General features: G+C 46.4%; 1 protein-coding gene across 2 annotated transcripts; it reads right to left on the bottom strand.

Annotated features, from left to right (window-relative positions):
* Positions 1-229: 229 nt before the first annotated feature.
* Positions 230-17332, bottom strand: klhl36 (kelch-like family member 36). 2 transcript variants are annotated; one of them, XM_034087096.2, is made up of 9 exons: positions 17090-17332; positions 16810-16893; positions 14547-14741; positions 11334-11456; positions 10238-10459; positions 6434-6736; positions 3130-3357; positions 2771-2928; positions 230-1854 (listed from the first exon to the last, which is right to left on the bottom strand). In XM_034087096.2, exons 2-9 carry the CDS (start codon positions 16867-16869, stop codon positions 1248-1250), a joined length of 1896 nt encoding a protein of 631 aa, XP_033942987.1. In that variant the 5' UTR covers positions 16870-16893; positions 17090-17332; the 3' UTR covers positions 230-1247. The 2 variants fall into 2 exon arrangements, with proteins under 2 accessions (XP_033942987.1, XP_033942989.1); XM_034087098.2 differs by lacking the exon at positions 6434-6736.
* Positions 17333-17972: the final 640 nt, after the last annotated feature.

The following is a 17972-nucleotide window of genomic DNA, read 5'->3' as shown; positions in this document are numbered from 1 at the left end:
CACATTTTAAGACGATTCGGCTTTCAAATGAGATTGTAATATATTTAACCAACACTTATCAGTGCTCTGATAAGCTTTTACAGGTGTAGTGATTTGTTTTATAATGGTCCATGTTTTGAATAAAATACTTTGCCTTTACAGTCACATTTCTGTCAAATGGCAGCAATTTGACAGGTTAAGACGGTTAAGACAGACAAATGCACAGTCAATTGACACAAACTTTTACAAATACTGCACAGATTATATTTTATTACATACACTGTGTGTTTACAATGTTCTGCACAGCAGTCTGACCTTGGTGTGGAGTGAGTTATGATTGACTACCTGATACCATATCTGACCTCTGAACAGTGTTACGGCTCAGACACAGGACTTCGCTCAGGTCTGGAGGAGAAGTTGCAGAAATGAAAGCATGCATGGGAACCATTGCCAGTTGTCTCTCTCTGCGGCGCTGGGGTGCGCATGGCGAAAACAACTGTTGTTACCCATGTGGGGGACATAACAACAAACATATCTTCTAATAACCCTCCTGTCGTGTTCGGGTCAAACCTACTACTTTCATCAATCATAAATATTGTGTTTTACATTTGATTGCTTCAAGGCCTTATGATGTCCTCCACTAGGCACATATCAAATTGCTGATCACCACTTTCATTGAATGTTGAGTGGTTTGGTCCACTTTGTAAGACTATGGTGAAATGAATGGGTAACCCCACAGTATGTTCATCCATCAGAGGAACAGCCACATATCCACAAACATGTTCATGTTGGGACACATTTCAGTGTCTATTCACTGCAGTGTTTACAGCTGGAAAGGGTGTTAAATACAATGTGGTGATGATTAATGGGGTTTGTGCTAACACCAAAGTAAGGGGGGTGAAACAAACACGAGGAGGGGTACACATGTGTGAATAAGGATCTGTCTCAGCCAAACAGTCTAGTAGCCAGCACCTGGACATGTTGATGTTGTATCGTAGGGTCCCCAGCACATACGCTGCATGCTAACCTGCATGTTGGCAATTTGCACAATTAGCATCAGTAGTGATATTAAAACGGTTGGGTCGATTTGGACAGTTGTGGAGTGGTCATGGGGGTATTGAGGATGCTGAATACATTTCTGACAGTTTTAGGATAAAAAAATGGCAGTTTAAACCAGAAAGGGCCAATTTGTTTGGAAGTTAGCATCCGGCAGTTTCTACTTGCTGGGGACCCGTACTACAGGTCATTTCCGCGTCCTCGATAGGACTCTATGAGGTCCGGCCTTGTATAAGATGGTCCTTCACTGTTGTCACGTGGAGGGTAATGCTCCTTTCCCCTTCTTCTTCTCCCCCGGAGAGGTTGGGGGGGGGGGAGGGCTTCATAGTGCACACACATGCTGAGGCTCCTGCGACACATTTAGGCAAGTCGGGGCCTCTGCTCCACGAGTCCTTGTCGGGGTCGTACACCTGCGTGGCTCTGGAGAACACTATGCTCTCCCAACTGTAGCCCCCCAGCACGTAGATCCTCCCCGCCCACACGGACACCCCCGCCTCGCTGTTGGGCAGCAGCAGCGGAGCCAGGAGGGTCCACTGCCCGCTGCCGGGGTCGTAGGACTCCACCCTCAGGATGTCGAAGCGCTCCGTGGTGTCCTCATCGTCGTCGCTGCCCCCCAGGGCGTAGATGAGGTGTTTGAGGGAGGCCATGCAGTGCCAGCCCCGCGCCAGAGTCATGGCCGGCCGCTCCGTCCACACCTCGCTGTCCCGGGACGGCTCATAGCTCAGGACCTGTCTGCGGTACGGGCCGATCTGAAAGTCGTGACCTCCTGAGATGTAGACCACTCCTCTGTGGACCGTCCCCGCGTGGCCGTAGGTGAGCCTAGACCAGGCACAATTCAAAAAGCCAAATGCAGAACCGTTACAAAAATTAATAGAAAAAATCTACTGGATTTATGGTTAAACAAACTGACAAACAATAAATATGCACTCAAGAAATATAATGGCAAAGACTTAATGTTTACAGCCACACTAAGCGAAGCCTGACAGGAAGCCATCTTGGGGGTTTGGAACTATCCTGTCAAAGCAGCACTTGTGGGACGCTTCACCCAAAAATAAATCATTTGTATGTTAGTAACGTACCCGGTGATACATTAATAAAATAAACATTTATAAAAGTCTTTATACATTAAAGTTAATGTGGTTAACGTTTAACAACAGCAAACTTTATCAAAACATCCGTTCGTGATCGTTCACAGTACTGGCATATCCAGGTAGCAAGTTAGGACACTTGTGGGAAGTGCTTTAAACATTAAGTTATTAACAGGAGTGAATGGATTGGAAAGAAGTGCGGATATGAGTGGATGCATTGTGTTGTTGTTAAATGGATAGCCCCAGATTACAATGTGGAGCATTTGATAAAAACTCTCCTTCAAGAATATTAGGTAACACAGGTAGGCCCGTTGTTAGGAAGTATGGATGGGGGGGCAACATTTCCAAATGGGTTCTCTCATCCAAGGCTCCAGACTGTTGTCACGTTCCAAAGTGCGTGTAAATTGTCATTTATAGCGTGTCTCCACAACAGAACTCACAATTGAAGGGTTTGGGAAACAAATGATTGCATTTTGTGAGAAGCTGCTGAGAGCTGTGTTATTAAAAGGTCACAATTCCCTCTATAAATTACATTTTTAACAACGGTATTTTGTTAAAAAAAAATATCATACATGGATTCATTATTTCCTATATTCCCTACTGCCACAGAATTCTAGAAAACACAGACACACACCATGTGAGCCTACCTGGGCAGTGGAGCCACGTAGGACCAGCAGTCCTGGGCGGGACAGTACACCTCCACAGAGGACAGGGCTCCAGAGTCATTCCTCCCCCCCACAGCGATCAGGCTCTCTCCCACCGCCTCCAGGTAGAAGTCCACCCGCCGCTCATTCATTGGAGCTCCCTGGAAAAGCATCACAGCGTCACTGAGTCTGAGCACCAGCAAACAGGAAGTGAGAAACAAAGGGTGGGGGGGGGGGTCCTCTGTTACCCTTCTCACATTAAACTGAAATGTTTTTGTGCTAGTGTTAAAAAAATCTAAATAATTTTGTGTTTGAAAATAAACAGTATTTGACAGAGAATGGGGGGGCTCCTGGAACAGTACCCGGGACCACTGGTTGTGGCGGGGGTCGTATCTGTGGAGCAGGTTACAGGCAGCGTCCCCCCCGTTGTCCCTGGACGAGCTGCCCCCAGCAGTGAAGATGAAGCCCCCCAGCACGGCCAGGCAGTGGTGGCTCCGCTGGGCCGGCAGCTCCGTCTCCACCGACCAGCTTCCTGTTTCAGCGTCCAGCCGGCACACGTTGGCGCTCAGCTCCTCCCCCCGCTCCGACACCTGCAGCAGGGACGGGACGGGTACAGGTGGAGTTATTACAGAGCAAATAGGTGTAGCTGAGCACAGCCGGCTGCTTGAAATCTTATTTTCTTTATTGTTCAAAAATAATTCCAGGCCAAAACTTAAGACTTACATTTATTTTGATCAATTCAGGGATTTAAGTCTTTAGTCAGTCAAGCCCAAATCAAGTCAGATGTTTTTATTTTACCAACTGCTTTGTCGTCCTTGGGATTATGAAAGGCGCTATATAAATGTATTATTATTATTATTAGATCTGACTCAGGATTCTTTAGAGTTGATAACAAACGTTTTATAAACGTACAAAATAAGAATAATACAAAAATAGCCATGATCTGTTGATCTGTGATTCCGATCGTGCGTTAGTCCTTGATGATATTGTTTCTTTTGGTCCTCTCTCTGTGACTAAAGCTCTGGGTGAGTTGTTGTAACTAGTACTTCCAAGGCACTCCTTTATATGATTATTAGATATGTGTGACGGCCGTCGCCTCCCCGGTCCTGTTGATTCTGTTTTGCTGTTCCATATGTAAATGAGCTGTGTAGTTGCCCCAACGTCATTGGCTACCATTTCTGCTCCGCCTCCGAAGACACTGATTGGAGCACGCCGGGCCCGACGCGCTCCAATCCCAGCGCATACCTTCCGGAGATGACTACAAAGCCTGGGGACACCTATTAGAGATGGCAAGTCCCGATCCTTTTACGGACTCAGGGTCTTCTGAGTCAGTCATTGAAGAGACCCGGATCATACGAGTCATTTGAGTCAGCATCACCAAGAGCGTAGAAATCCTATCGGTGAAACCGAAAACTTGTTGCATTTCACGAGCATATTAAACTGACGTTACATTAACCTCCGCTACACAGTGTCTTTTGCTTTCATAAAAAATGTTGATCGAAAAAAAAAGGGTTATTTTGCGATTTGGCGAATCTGAGTCTGCTGTTGACTCGTGCATGACGACGAGTCTGCCGGATCTCTGGATCTGCTGCTATGGTTACGGCTCTGAGTCCGCACCAGTCTGCTGTGTGTTGCACAGCGAGTCAGGATTTGCGAATCTGAGTCTGAAGTTCCGCTGACTAACTCGTAGGCGACTGGTCTCTCGATCATTGTCCTGGATTCACGGATCCCGCGATGTTGAGTAAGTCCATTATGTTTCCGGCTCCAAAGGAAGTTTCAGTGCAGACTTCTAACAGCATGTTCATGTTGTGCAACAGTCTCCTGCTGTACAGCTGCATGTCCAATACGGATCTCACGTGGCAAAACGTTTATTTTGAACAAAGCACACAAAAAGAAACAAACAATGACAAATGATAGAAAATTGTAAAACAGTTATAATATATAAAATGTCTTAATTATACAATTATTAAATTAAAACACAATTGTGCAAAATTTGCTTTAGTAAAGGAACATATTAAAATAACTATATACATATAATGCAAAACACACTGAGTCAGGATGTGCGAATCTCTGAGCCTGCTGTTGACTCGTTCATGATACAGCCGCGGGAGCTGGAGGAGGGGCTGCAACGTGTTGCTGTTAACCTCTCCCCACTTGTGGCCGCGGCTATGCTCGTGCACGAGTTTGGATCTCTGGATCTGCTAAGCTATTACCGTTAGGAGCCGTAACTTACTCCTCTGAGTGCCCACGAGTCTGCAGGAAGTTTCCCTGATCCGCGTCCCCTGAGCCAAACCATAACTTCTGGCAGCGGTCCTACTGGCTAAAGGCTAGGCAGATGGACTGGGGTACGTTGTAATGTGAGTGTACATGTTATAAGGAGAGTAGCGAGTGACGCAATGTATAGTTATAGTACGTCACCAGGTGTAGGACTCGAAGGACTCGGGTCAATGGAGAGGGGAGACTCGTCACGACCAGCTCATTTCTAGGATCCGGATGATTCAGGACTCGCCCATCTCCACCACCTGTCACTCGGGAGGCTCTGCTGCGATCAGACGCCTCACGCATGTTTGCTCTTGTGTCGTGGACACTTTAGACTTAAGCTGTAGACTGTGTTTGACTTGTGTGGTCCGTGTGTTTGGTGTGAGTATATATGTGCTTAGTGTCGTGTGAACATGTGTTTGGAGTGTTTAGCTGTGTTTTGCTGCAGCCTCATTGTATTGGTGTTGACTGGCAGTGATTTCAGGTGTGAAACTAGGCTCACCTTTAGGCCCAATCCCAAACCACTCCCTCGACCCCTCCGTGACGGAGTGAACTCCGTCTGTAGCCACACTCGCAGCTCAACGAGGCTCCTCCTGTCAGGTGGAGGGAGGGAACACAGCGGCACGCTTTCTAGACTAAACACAGTATGATCCTAAGTTAAAACATATGAGGTCATCATGAGGTCGCTAACATCGCAGCTTATCAGTGGATGTTTGCTGGAACTACTTGTACACAGCGTGTTTCCTGAGGACACACACAACGTGACTCCGGTCAGGTAGAGACCGGTCTCAAGTCAGCACCGCTGCAGACTCGCTGTTTGAGGGCTCGATAGCCCACTCCCCCTCCTCACCCCTCCACACTCGTTGGTTTGGAACAGCCCTCAATATGGCGTTGGAAGCCGCTTTTGAAGCTGTCGAAGCTGCAGTGTGGACGGGCCGCTAGAGTCCTCCTTCCGTCATTAGCAGTACACGTGCGCCCTTTTGGCTGAGGCTATGTTTTGCTCTCAATTTGTTGGACACCTTTTTTGTTATTTATTAAACCCAAGTATAATTATTTACCAACCCAACTGGTGTGTTCCCTTCCTCATCCCTAGTGGGTCCGTACCAAGATGTAAGTCATGACGTATAACAGTAAGAAATACAGGCGGTCACATTTAAATGTTTTCACCCAGCCTTATGTTTATTTATCTTCCTTTTTCGTCATCTATGTTTGTATTACTGTTGTCCTTTGTGTCCCCTCCCTATTGTAAAGCATCCTTTGGTGTCATGATAGGCACTATATAAATAAAGTGATAATGAGTACACTTTGAGAATAATGGATACAAAAGTGAGAAACACTGCAAATGGCTTCATATGCATCGTTGAAAACAAAGTTGTGATCAACTGATTGGGCACCACCCATCTGTACCTCTCCTCCAATCAGCAGCAGCTGCTCCGCGCCCCCCCTCAGCAGGGTGCTTCCTGTCTGCAGCAGTGGTTGAGCGCTGGGCGTACCGTGGTATCCCAGAGCCTCCTGCAGCAGAGCCTGGCAGCTCTCCTCCGTCAGCAGGGCCCTCAGCGCCGGCACCACCCGCTCCACCAGCTCCCCCCCCGCCATCAGGGGGAAGCGGATGTGGGAGAGGAGCTGCCTGGCGTGGGGGGTGCGCTCAGGAGTGGTGCTGAGCCACCGCAGGGAGGCCTGCAGCAGCGCCTGCTCGCTGTCATGCTGCACCTTAGGGTGGAGGTGAACAGGAAGTGAACAAGATCAGGACCCCGTCTCACCTGCAGCTGCTCATCATGTCTACGTACAGTCAAACACAAACCAAACAATAAACAACCTCTGCCTCCTTATCCAAAGAGTGTACTTCCTGTTCTCTCTTCTTCGCTGGCTGGCATTACAGACGGGAGTGGGCCGGCAGTTTAGATAGACACTGTGTGCACAACTATTATGAAAGAGAGCATTTTGATCATATTTTCCAACTCTTAGCTGTGTGGACTTGGAGTTAAGGATATCAGGTGATGTGTATGTGTGTGATGAGGGAGGGCGTGGCCTGAGGAGATCAACACCCTACATGAAAACAGGCAAAATGGGCCAAAAAATAGATTTAACTGACTTTTGAAAAGCACATCTTTGTAATAGTCAACAGGGCTGCAAGAAACATATTGAGGAACAAATAAGCAAATTGAGTGCCACAGATCTGAGAAGAATCGAACGTGAAGCCACCAGGAAGCCATTATCCTCCAGTGCGGTCAGACTCCAGAACTGTGACCCACCTGAGGGCCCAGAGGTCTCAGGTGTTCAGAGACATGGCCCCGGAGAGGGAGGCTGGACCCCCACTGAACAAGCCACGGTGAGGGAGGCTGGACCCCCCTGAACAAGCCACGGTGAGGGAGGCTGGACCCCCCTGAACAAGCCACGGTGAGGGAGGCTGGAACCCACTGAACAAGCCACGGTGAGGGAGGCTGGACCCCCCTGAACAAGCCACGGTGAGGGAGGCTGGACCCCCCTGAACAAGCCACGGTGAGGGAGGCTGGACCCCCACTGAACAAGCCACGGTGAGGGGGCTGGACCCCACTGAACAAGCCACGGTGAGGGGGCTGGACCCCACTGAACAAGCCACGGTGAGGGGGCTGGACCCCACTGAACAAGACAGGGTGAGGGAGGCTGGACCCACTGAACAGGCCACGGTGAGGGGGCTGGACCCCACTGAACAAGCCACGGTGAGGGAGGCTGGACCCCCCTGAACAAGCCACGGTGAGGGAGGCTGGACCCCCACTGAACAAGCCACGGTGAGGGGGCTGGACCCCACTGAACAAGCCACGGTGAGGGGGCTGGACCCCACTGAACAAGCCACGGTGAGGGGGCTGGACCCCACTGAACAAGACAGGGTGAGGGAGGCTGGACCCACTGAACAAGCCACGGTGAGGGGGCTGGACCCCACTGAACAAGGCACGGTGAGGGGGCTGGACCCCACTGAACAAGACAGGGTGAGGGAGGCTGGACCCCACTGAACAAGCCACGGAGAGGGAGGCTGGACCCCACTGAACAAGCCACGGTGAGGGAGGCTGGACCCCACTGAACAAGCCACGGTGAGGGAGGCTGGACCCCACTGAACAAGCCACGGAGAGGGAGGCTGGACCCCACTGAACAAGACAGGGTGAGGGAGGCTGGACCCACTGAACAAGCCACGGTGAGGGGGCTGGACCCCACTGAACAAGGCACGGTGAGGGGGCTGGACCCCACTGAACAAGACAGGGTGAGGGAGGCTGGACCCCACTGAACAAGCCACGGTGAGGGAGGCTGGACCCCACTGAACAAGCCACGGAGAGGGAGGCTGGACCCCACTGAACAAGCCACGGTGAGGGAGGCTGGACCCCACTGAACAAGCCACGGTGAGGGAGGCTGGACCCCACTGAACAAGCCACGGAGAGGGAGGCTGGACCCCACTGAACAAGCCACGGTGAGGGAGGCTGGACCCACTGAACAAGCCACGGTGAGGGAGGCTGGACCCCACTGAACAAGCCACGGAGAGGGAGGCTGGACCCCACTGAACAAGCCACGGTGAGGGAGGCTGGACCCCACTGAACAAGCCACGGTGAGGGAGGCTGGACCCCCCTGAACAAGCCACGGTGAGGGAGGCTGGACCCCCCTGAACAACACATGAGGTCAAGACTGGGCCAAGACACATCTGAAGACAGATTGTGAAAGGTTTTCTGGACTGATGAGATGAGGGGGACTCTGGATGGACCCGTGGCTGGATCAGTCCCGGGCCCAGAGCTCCACTTCCACTCAGCAAGGTGGAGGTGGGTTCTGGAATGGGCTGGTTTTATTAAAGAGGAGCTAGTTGGACCCTTTCAGGTTGAACATGGACTCTAAATCAACTCCCAAACCTACTCCCACTTTCTTCCATCAGTGGAACAGGGAAAGGTCTGCATCTTTCAGGAAGACCATGAGTGAGGCTGGGGGGATGGGAGGCTGGGGGGATGGGGGGATGGGAGGCTGGGGGGATGGAGGGATGGGAGGCTGGGGGGAGGAGCCGCTGACCAAACCTCACTGTCCTCTTGATGATGGGAAGGAATCATGATGAAAGTGAAACACTGATTCAGTGCTGAACACATTTCCTCTTTACTTTAAAAAACAAAAACACTCTTCTTCTTCTTCTTTATAGAATTTATTTCGTAATTTAACATACTAAATACTAGATGAAAATACAACTGAAGGACTTACGTTTGCTATGAATAACAATGTATTTGTAGCAGAAGTGTGTAATGAATGATTGAGGAATGTGTTTGGCTTAATGATGGTTAAAAGATACAACTTGTGAACAACTTCTACATTCTGCACAGCTGCCTTAAAGGTGACATGTCATGCTTTTCCGGTTATCACCCGTCCCTTGTGTTATGAAGGTTTGTATGCATGTACACGGTGTGCAGAGTCACAACCCTCAAAGTACACCCTGTAGGGAGTAACACTCTAACACAGAGAACTCCCCAAAACGCCTCGTTGGTGAAACGTCATCATCCATTTGATTCTTCCGGGTACAAGATTACGTAAGCACGTACCCGGAACTAAATGGACCAATCCGTGGAGCCGTTACGTTACGTCCGCAGAGCCGTTACGTTAAGCCCCCGCTGATTGGTCCAAATTGACCAATCCACGGACACACACGGACGGACGCACGCACGCTCGCTAAACAAGGAAACAACACCTCTACGGAGCTCAGCGCGATTCACAACGTCCCGACCAATCAGAGCACACTGTGCTCACAGGGAGGGGGGGGGCTGGAGCTACTGGAGCTACAACGAGCCGCTAAAAGCAGAGAGTGAAGTTCAGTGAATACACGTCGTTTACAGAGATGCTGTTTGAGAAACCAATGTGAGTTTGGAACATTGCACGATATAAATCTATTCTCGTCGACCTCAACAATGGAATCATGATCAGTGGAAATGGCCATGACATGTCTCCTTTAACATCCGAGTACTAGTAATGATAACTTTACCATCATACATTTAGGTTTCTTTATTTGACTTGCTTTAATTTTTAATTGATCTTATTATGTTTATGATATGCACCAGTACACTAAAGCAAATTCCTTGTATGTGAAAATCTAATAGGCAATAAAATGTATTTTCATTTAAATCATTTTATTCTTACCGAGTGAATAAAGGTTGGAATATATTGATAAAGAAATGTTGCAGCACGTATTTCCTCCCCCCTGAGCAGTGTATGTACCTGTCCGCTGGAGAGGTACGCTGAGAGTTTGTGTAGAGGAATGTGATGCAGGAAGTCGGGGGTGAAGGACAGCGAGGCGAAGTGTGTGAGGACGAAGCGGTCCACGCAGGAGTCCAGGCGCTCCAGGCTGTACAGCAGGGCCAGCTGCTGCAGGAACAGGAAGTTGTCCTCACTCAGCCCCCCCTCCAGGTACTGGCAGCACAGATCCACCACCCGCCACACCTGGACCAACCAGCAGCTTTAGTGATCAGTTTCATTTCCATCATAATGACATATGCTGTTCATTTATTTACTTTTGAGGGTTTCACACTATTTGAAGGATATAAGCACTGTGTAAACAATGACTAGGCTTTATAACACTCTAACACACTATGGCTACTTATAAACAGGTCTTATTCCAAATGTCCTACTTCTTCCTCTATTACTACAACTCATTACATTGAGGGGGGAGACATCAGGCCCATAACAAACATTATACAAGATATCATCCACTCACCTACTGTAGTGTGACCTTGAATTGTGGCATTGACATTTGGTAAACAGATTGTTGAAGTAGTGTTGCTGTTGTTAACCCTGCCCTCTTTCACATTGAATGCATCAAGACTGTTCTGTGTATGGAAGCTTTGTTCAGCCTGCAGTCGGGCAGGAACATTTCCCTCCAAACTCAAGGTGACACAGAGTGTGCAATTGAAATACAAATAAGTGGCATATTAGCACTTGAAGAATATTGTCACGGTAACAGGTATAAACAGTTGGCATTTTACTTATAGTACACAGTCAAATAGATGTATTATAATTGTTAATCATTATAAATTATTTTAAACACTCAACCCAACTAAAAAGATTATTGCATGAATAAATGCCAACTAAAAGAATATGATGAACCTATTCTCCATCTGGAATGATTATTAGCATTCAACACTTTATACGCTTCACCTGTGTCTATTTTGAGTGACCTTTTAATACAATACTGCAGTCGTTTGGACTACAACTGAGCAGAAACCTGGTTTTCATACATACTGTAATTTAATGTGATGCACCCTAATTCTCCTGCAATGTACATGATGTGTTTCACAGGAAGTGTCCCGTTGGTTACCTGCAGGAGGTGGGCCGCCTCCAGCACAGACTCAATGTTCTCCCCATCCAGCAGCAGCTCCCCGCTGTACAGGAAGTCCACTACAGCCTTCAGACCAATGTAGGACATCCCAACCAGCTCCACCTGCAAAAGGAAGAGGAAGATGCAGGTAATTGGCTTTATGACACATCATAGCACAGAGACAGCTCTGGTTAAAGTTACAAATGATATTCAAATAGCCTCTGACAAGGGACTTGTCTCTATTCTTGTTTTGCTCGATCTCAGTGCTGCATTAGATACTATCGACCATGATATCTTATTGCAAAGACTAGAGCTTGCTTTAGGAGCTTGCTTTAGGCTGGATTAGGTCCCATCTATCTGAACGCTCTCAGTTTGTACGTGTCAACGATGAATCTTCTACACAAACCAAAGTTAGCCATGGAGTGCCACAGGGCTCAGTGCTCGGACCTATTTTGTTCACATTATATATGCTTCAGTTAGGCAATATTATAAGGAATCATTCTGTACATTTTCATTGTTATGCGGATGATACTCAACTATATTTATCAATCAAGCCTGATGAAATCAATCATCTAAATAAAATTCAAGAATGCCTCAAGGACTTAGGTCAAAGTCATCCACGTTTTTAACGTTTTTTATGTTAAACACGACCAAAACTGAAGTTATTGTACTTGGCCCGAAGAATCTACGAAACAAATTATCTAAAGATATACTAACTATGGATGGCATTAATTTGGCCTCCAGTGAGACTGTAAGGAATCTTGGTGTTATATTTGATCAGGATTTATCCTTTAACGCCCACATAAAATCAATTTCAAGGACCGCCTACTTCCATCTACGTAACATTGCAAAAATCAGGCATATCTTGCCTCAAAACGATGCAGAGAAACTAGTCCATGCATTTGTTACTTCAAGGCTGGATTATTGTAACTCTTTATTATCAGGGAGTACCAAGAAGTCAGGCAAGTCGCTTCAGCTGATTCAAAATGCTGCGGCTCGTGTACTAACCAGAGTTAGGAAAAGGGACCACATTACTCCTGTTCTGGCTGCCTTACACTGGCTCCCTATAGAACAAAGGATAGAATTTAAAATTCTTCTTCTCGCCTACAAAGCCCTTAATGGGCAGGCGCCATCTTACCTTAAAGAACTCATTATACCCTACTGTCCTACTAGGGCATTGCGTTCCAAGAATGCAGGGTTGTTGGTTGTTCCGAGAGTCTCTAAAAGTACAATGGGAGCCAGAGCCTTTTCTTATCAAGCTCCACATTTGTGGAATCAGCTTCCAGTTTGTGTTCGGGCGGCAGACACCCTATCCGTTTTTAAGAGTGCGCTTAAGACCTTCCTTTTTGATAAAGCTTATAGTTAGGGCTGATTAGATTCAGCCCCTAGTTTTGCTGATATAGGCTTAGTTTGTCGGGGGACATCTTACTTCTTCCTTCTCTCTGTCTATACCTGTGTCCTCTCATGTTCCGATTAACCCAGCTTCCCCAAATGTCTTTCTTTTGGGTGTCTATATACGCCGGGATCCGGAGTCATGGATGATCCTGCGGTCCTGTGTCCTGGATTGGGAGCCCTGGATCGCGAGCCCTGGATCGCGAGTCCTGGATCGCGAGCCCTGGATCGTGAGCCCTGGATCTTGAGTCGTGGCTGTGGTCCTGGATCATAAGTCCTGGATGGATATCCTCGTGGATTCATCTTCTTATTATAGACACATGCATTTCCAAACATTTGGACTACCTATGTTGCAAATGTATTATCTTTTCAATTTACACACGGCATCTATTGCACGTCTGTCCATCCTGGGAGAGGGAGCCCTCCTCTGCTGCTCTCCCTGAGGTTTCTCCCATGTTCCCTTTAAACTGGGGGTTTTCTCTGGAAGTTTTTCCTTGTACGATGTGAGGGTCTGAGGACAGAGGGTCTAAGGACAGAGGGTCTAAGGACAGAGGGTGTCGTATTGTCATACTGATAGTCTGTACACACTGTGAAGACCACTGAGACAAATGTAACATTTGTGATATTGGGCTGTATAAATAAACATTGATTGATTGATTGATTGAATTAGGAGTTGTATATATGATGTCACTAGAATTTAAAGAGGTTTCCGGTACCTCCTAAGCGGCTGAGCACACGGAAGCTTCTAGATCTGATGCCATTCCTCTGGATATTAATGGAGTTTCTTAGAAATGTTATCTTTTGAATGATTATCCTGTCTATGACATCCTGGAGCTGTTTCCACCTGCCATCCACAGCACAAGGCCATAGGAACAGAGTTAAAGGACACCTGACGAAGCAGTTGTATTTTACTTCTGAGGTTATTCCTCACAGATCCCACGTGATTTTAGGCAGACAGCTACTGACAAAAACTGATTTTAAACTGATTTGTATAAGGATCTCAGACCAAAGACTTACACACAGCTGATCTTTGTTGTGGTTTGTGTGTGTTTTGTGCGGGGTGGAGCTCCTACTCCTATTGTGCCAAGGACCGGCAGATACATTAAAAACAATTGAACTGATTTTAATATTTACTCACCAGCAGGTGGCAACAGAGGCTAATTGTATTTAACAATTTGCACCAATTTGCATCCAAAACATATTAACAAAGTTTAAAACCAGGATACAATTAAAACAAAAAATTAGGACCGCTTTACAAATATTAATATAATATAATATAATATAATATAATATAATATAGGTGGCTAATTGTATGTAGGAGGTTTCCTGTGTGCTCCACTTCCTATTGGCGCACCGGTAACTTTCTCTGCGCAGACCTTATGCTAACCAATTTTGATTTATTTTGGATGTTTTGGATGAAATAATATGACTGGTATATGTGCGAAAAAGAAAAAAAGAAGAATTTTCAAGATAAACTCAGAGCTATTTCACGGCCCGGCAGTAACACCTCCGCGGCCCGGACCGGGGGTTGGGAACCCCTGCCTTAGAGAACCCAGATGTAGATACTATAGATACTACACCCATTATTGACCGCATAGATCCTGACCGACAATGAGTTATCTTGACATTAAAAGAATATGATTAACCTAGGTCCTAGTCTATAGATCTTTATAAGTAAACGTAGATGAAAATGAGAGGAATGCAGTTCTAGAAAAATAAAAAGGAAACAGAAAGTGGAAGGAAGACAAAAGGAAACGAAGGCTTCTGTTCAAATCATCAAATTCCCGTCGTATAATCTGTTCTTTGCCTCACTACATGTACCTCTTCCTGGCGTTTCTCCCTCATGCCCAGGGTGAACATGGCGTGGAAGTACGGGCTGGAGAGGGCCAGCAGGGCCCGGTGGGCCGGGAGCCGCCTGCTGTCGGCCAGCAGCACCACGTCACACAGCTGGTGCTGCTGCCGCTGCTGGCTGAGGCCCCGCAGCACCCCCCCCGCCTGGTCCCCGCAGCGGAACACCTGCAACACACAGGTCGAGGTCTTAGTGGGGGATTTTTAGACAGTACACACACACTTATTGTGGGTCGAAGGTTCAGTTCAGCAGTGTAGAAAGTGTGCGCAAATGTTACTCATTACAATTTTTCAGTTCGTCCTTGCTGTATGTAAAAATAACATTTAAAGAAATAATATTTGCCATCTGAAAGAATATTTGGAAAGACTCTAAAATAAGACAACAATTCTACAAAAAGGCATTAAAGTTACCCTGAGAAGATGCCGATCATTATTGGCTATATGTGGCAATAGAGTGCCACAGTCCTAAAACCCGGAAGTAAACTCCTTCCTTACTTTTATCATTTTCGAATCCTAAATCTATCGATCATAAATCTATCGATTAGATTTATGATTAGAAAATTATAAAAGTAGGGAAGACATGTGGATATTATCCGGCTGAACAAAACGTGATCTGTCTCTCCCATTTGCATCAACCACAGATTTCCAGCTCTTTTCCAAAGTCCTCTGGAGACATTGCATTGCTTTTTGTGGAAGGAACCGGAAGGGGTCAAATGCTGACTTACTTCCGGGTTTTAGGACGCGTCACTGTGGCACTCAATCAACACGTTGTGCCTCTTCACCTACATCTTGGTTCTTACTTCTTCACTTAAAATCCTAAAAGCTTTGATCTTATATTTAAAACTAAGGTTATTACTACTTCTCATTCTTCTAAATCTATTCTCTCTTTACTTCTCACACTCTCTACTCCTGTAATCTATTTCATTCTATTTTCTCTTTATCCAAAACCTTTCCCCTCTCTGACCTCTCGAGGTTCTATTAGAGGGTAACAGGTTGCAGAGAAGGCCTAGCCCGACCGGGGAGTGTGGAACGTAGCCACAGACCTACTCCTTACCTCTAACCAATTCAGGTTCCAGTGGGGACCTTTTCCCTGCGTGTGCCTCTCCACGTCTGTTTCCTACTTCTTACTTGCTACCCCTTTCCCTCAACCTATCCTAAGGGAGTGCATGTATGTAGACACGTTAGTTTAGCTGCTATAGGCTTGGACTGTTGGGGGGGGGGCACCTTACTCCGTCTTTCTGACTGTTTGTCCCTGTGTACTCTCATGTTCCGATTAACCCAGCTTCCCCCAAATCTCTTTTTTGTGTCCATATATACGCCGGGATCCTGAGTCGAGGCTGATCCTGTTGCTGTGGTCGTGTCCTGGATCCTCTATCCTGAGTCCTGGACTTCGAGTCCTGGACTTCGAGTCCTGGCTGAACCGGTCTCTGCGGTCCTGCCTGACTCTCACCATACTACTTCCCTGATGGCTCCCACAGGATTGTTGACATCCTCGTGGATTCATCTTCCTATTATACACACATGCATTTCCAAACATCTGGACTACCTATGTTGTAAATGTATTATCTTTTCAATTTACACACGGCATCTATTGCACGTCTGTCCGTCCTGGGAGAGGGATCCCTCCTCTGCTGCTCTCCCTGAGGTTTCTCCCATGTTCCCTTTAAACTGTGGGTTTTCTCTGGAAGTTTTTCCTTGTACGATGTGAGGGTCTAAGGACAGAGGGTCTAAGGACAGAGGGTCTAAGGACAGAGGGTCTGAGGACAGAGGGTGTCGTATTGTCATACTGATATTCTGTACAAACTGAAGTCCACTGAGACAAATGTAACATCTGTGATATTGGGCTATATAAATAAACATTGATTGATTGAACAGTATTGTTAGGCATCAAGGACACACATAATGGGTGTTGGTGAGATAGACTGAATGTAAACGTAACCATGTTTGTTAACAAGAAACAAATTATAAAAATATGAAATGTTTCACATTCTTAAATGTTGATGTCTTATTTAAACACTGCTATATTGTATACTTTATTTATACAAATACGCACTTTTGATAATAGAAAGTAATATATATATATATATATCCAAAAGTAAGGAAACGTATTTCCTGGGAGTCACTTTCAGGTGTATTTCTCTACTGTACAGAAGCTGCTTCCTTCTTGTTTGTGTTTATTTGTTTCAAAGTCTGACTCTGACTCTGGTCCCCTACTTACTGGCAAACACATACACACCTGGGAGGATTCACCGATGCGCTTGGGCCGACACACTTGACTCGGTTTGCCGTTGTCCATTATCTTCCCTTAGGCAGACACCATCTACACACACACACACACACACACACACACACACACACACACTAAAATGAGCAGCATCCTGTCTCCTTGCTGAATATTGGCCCTCATACTGTTAGCTAGGAAACACAGACAGTCAAACACAATAATAACAAAGAACTATGCAATGTCACTGTGGGAATCAAACTCTAGAAAGCTGTGATAAACTGACAGTGCTTACATTAGTCGTCTCGTGGAGCAGCTGAGCACAGAGATACAGTCAGCATCTCTTGCTGCAGGTTAGCACTTTCAGGAGGGAACGATCAGCACGAGGGCTTTCTAACGACGACAGACACGGGACCGCATCCCGGGAAGGTCTTTGGATCACAGGGTCTTCTTATAGAGACAAACTCCTGAAATACATAGTGTTTTAAACCATAGCAAGAGCTAAACAAGGTAGCATATTGCCTGCTAGTTGAATAAACAAAACGGCTTCCGGTTTAGTTTTTCAAAATAAATTACTGTGTGATAGCTTTTTTAAGGGTTTTTTGTTTTGTTTTTCAAGATAAATAATTACTTGAAGTTATAGCAGTCACATGTTATTTCTGTTTATTGTAAGCAAGCTGTTATTAGCGCTCATATTGTTAACATCCACTCCACCTCCCCATTTTACTTATCCCTTGTAATTTTGCTATTTTATTTTGAAGCCGAAACCTTTCAATCCGGTGGCAAACATCCGGGAAGTAGCCTGATCAAGCCCCCAGGAAGTGCGCCGGACTCAGATGAAAATATTCGTGGTGGCCAAACGGCGGTACTGCACATCCGTTTGGTTGCCAGGCCCGGAAACACTTTTTCCCATTGATTTACATGTAGTAGTCTGTAAATCGTTGGATAATTTTTTTTAAACTAAATAAACTACTCAGTATGAACACTTGTATAGCCCTTATTAAAAACATTCGTTCCTCAAGTTGTAAAAATGTGCTAATAACGTTATTCTGAGAGTTATTTCCCTCTGCATTATGAACGCGCATCTAACCCACGGGACCGCGCCGCCCGGCACGTTCATGTTACGTGTTCAGCACTACAGTACATGCGTTTATCTCAACCCATGGATGCACAATAAC

This window comes from Pseudochaenichthys georgianus, chromosome 7, assembly GCF_902827115.2.
Source record: "Pseudochaenichthys georgianus chromosome 7, fPseGeo1.2, whole genome shotgun sequence".
Classification (NCBI taxonomy): domain Eukaryota; kingdom Metazoa; phylum Chordata; class Actinopteri; order Perciformes; family Channichthyidae; genus Pseudochaenichthys; species Pseudochaenichthys georgianus.
This window is presented reverse-complemented; position numbering and strand designations above follow the sequence as displayed.

Excerpts from the sequence above, each read along its gene's own strand:
- klhl36 (XM_034087096.2), bottom strand. The coding sequence starts at position 16,869 with ATGGACAACGGCAAACCGAGTCAAGTGTGTCGGCCCAAGCGCATCGGT. Across the intron at positions 14,742-16,809 it reads GCATCGGTGAATCCTCCCAG|GTGTTCCGCTGCGGGGACCA; the intron begins GTGTGTATGTGT and ends TGTGTGTTGCAG. Across the intron at positions 6,737-10,237 it reads CGTACCTCTCCAGCGGACAG|GTGCAGCATGACAGCGAGCA; the intron begins GTACATACACTG and ends CTCCACCCTAAG.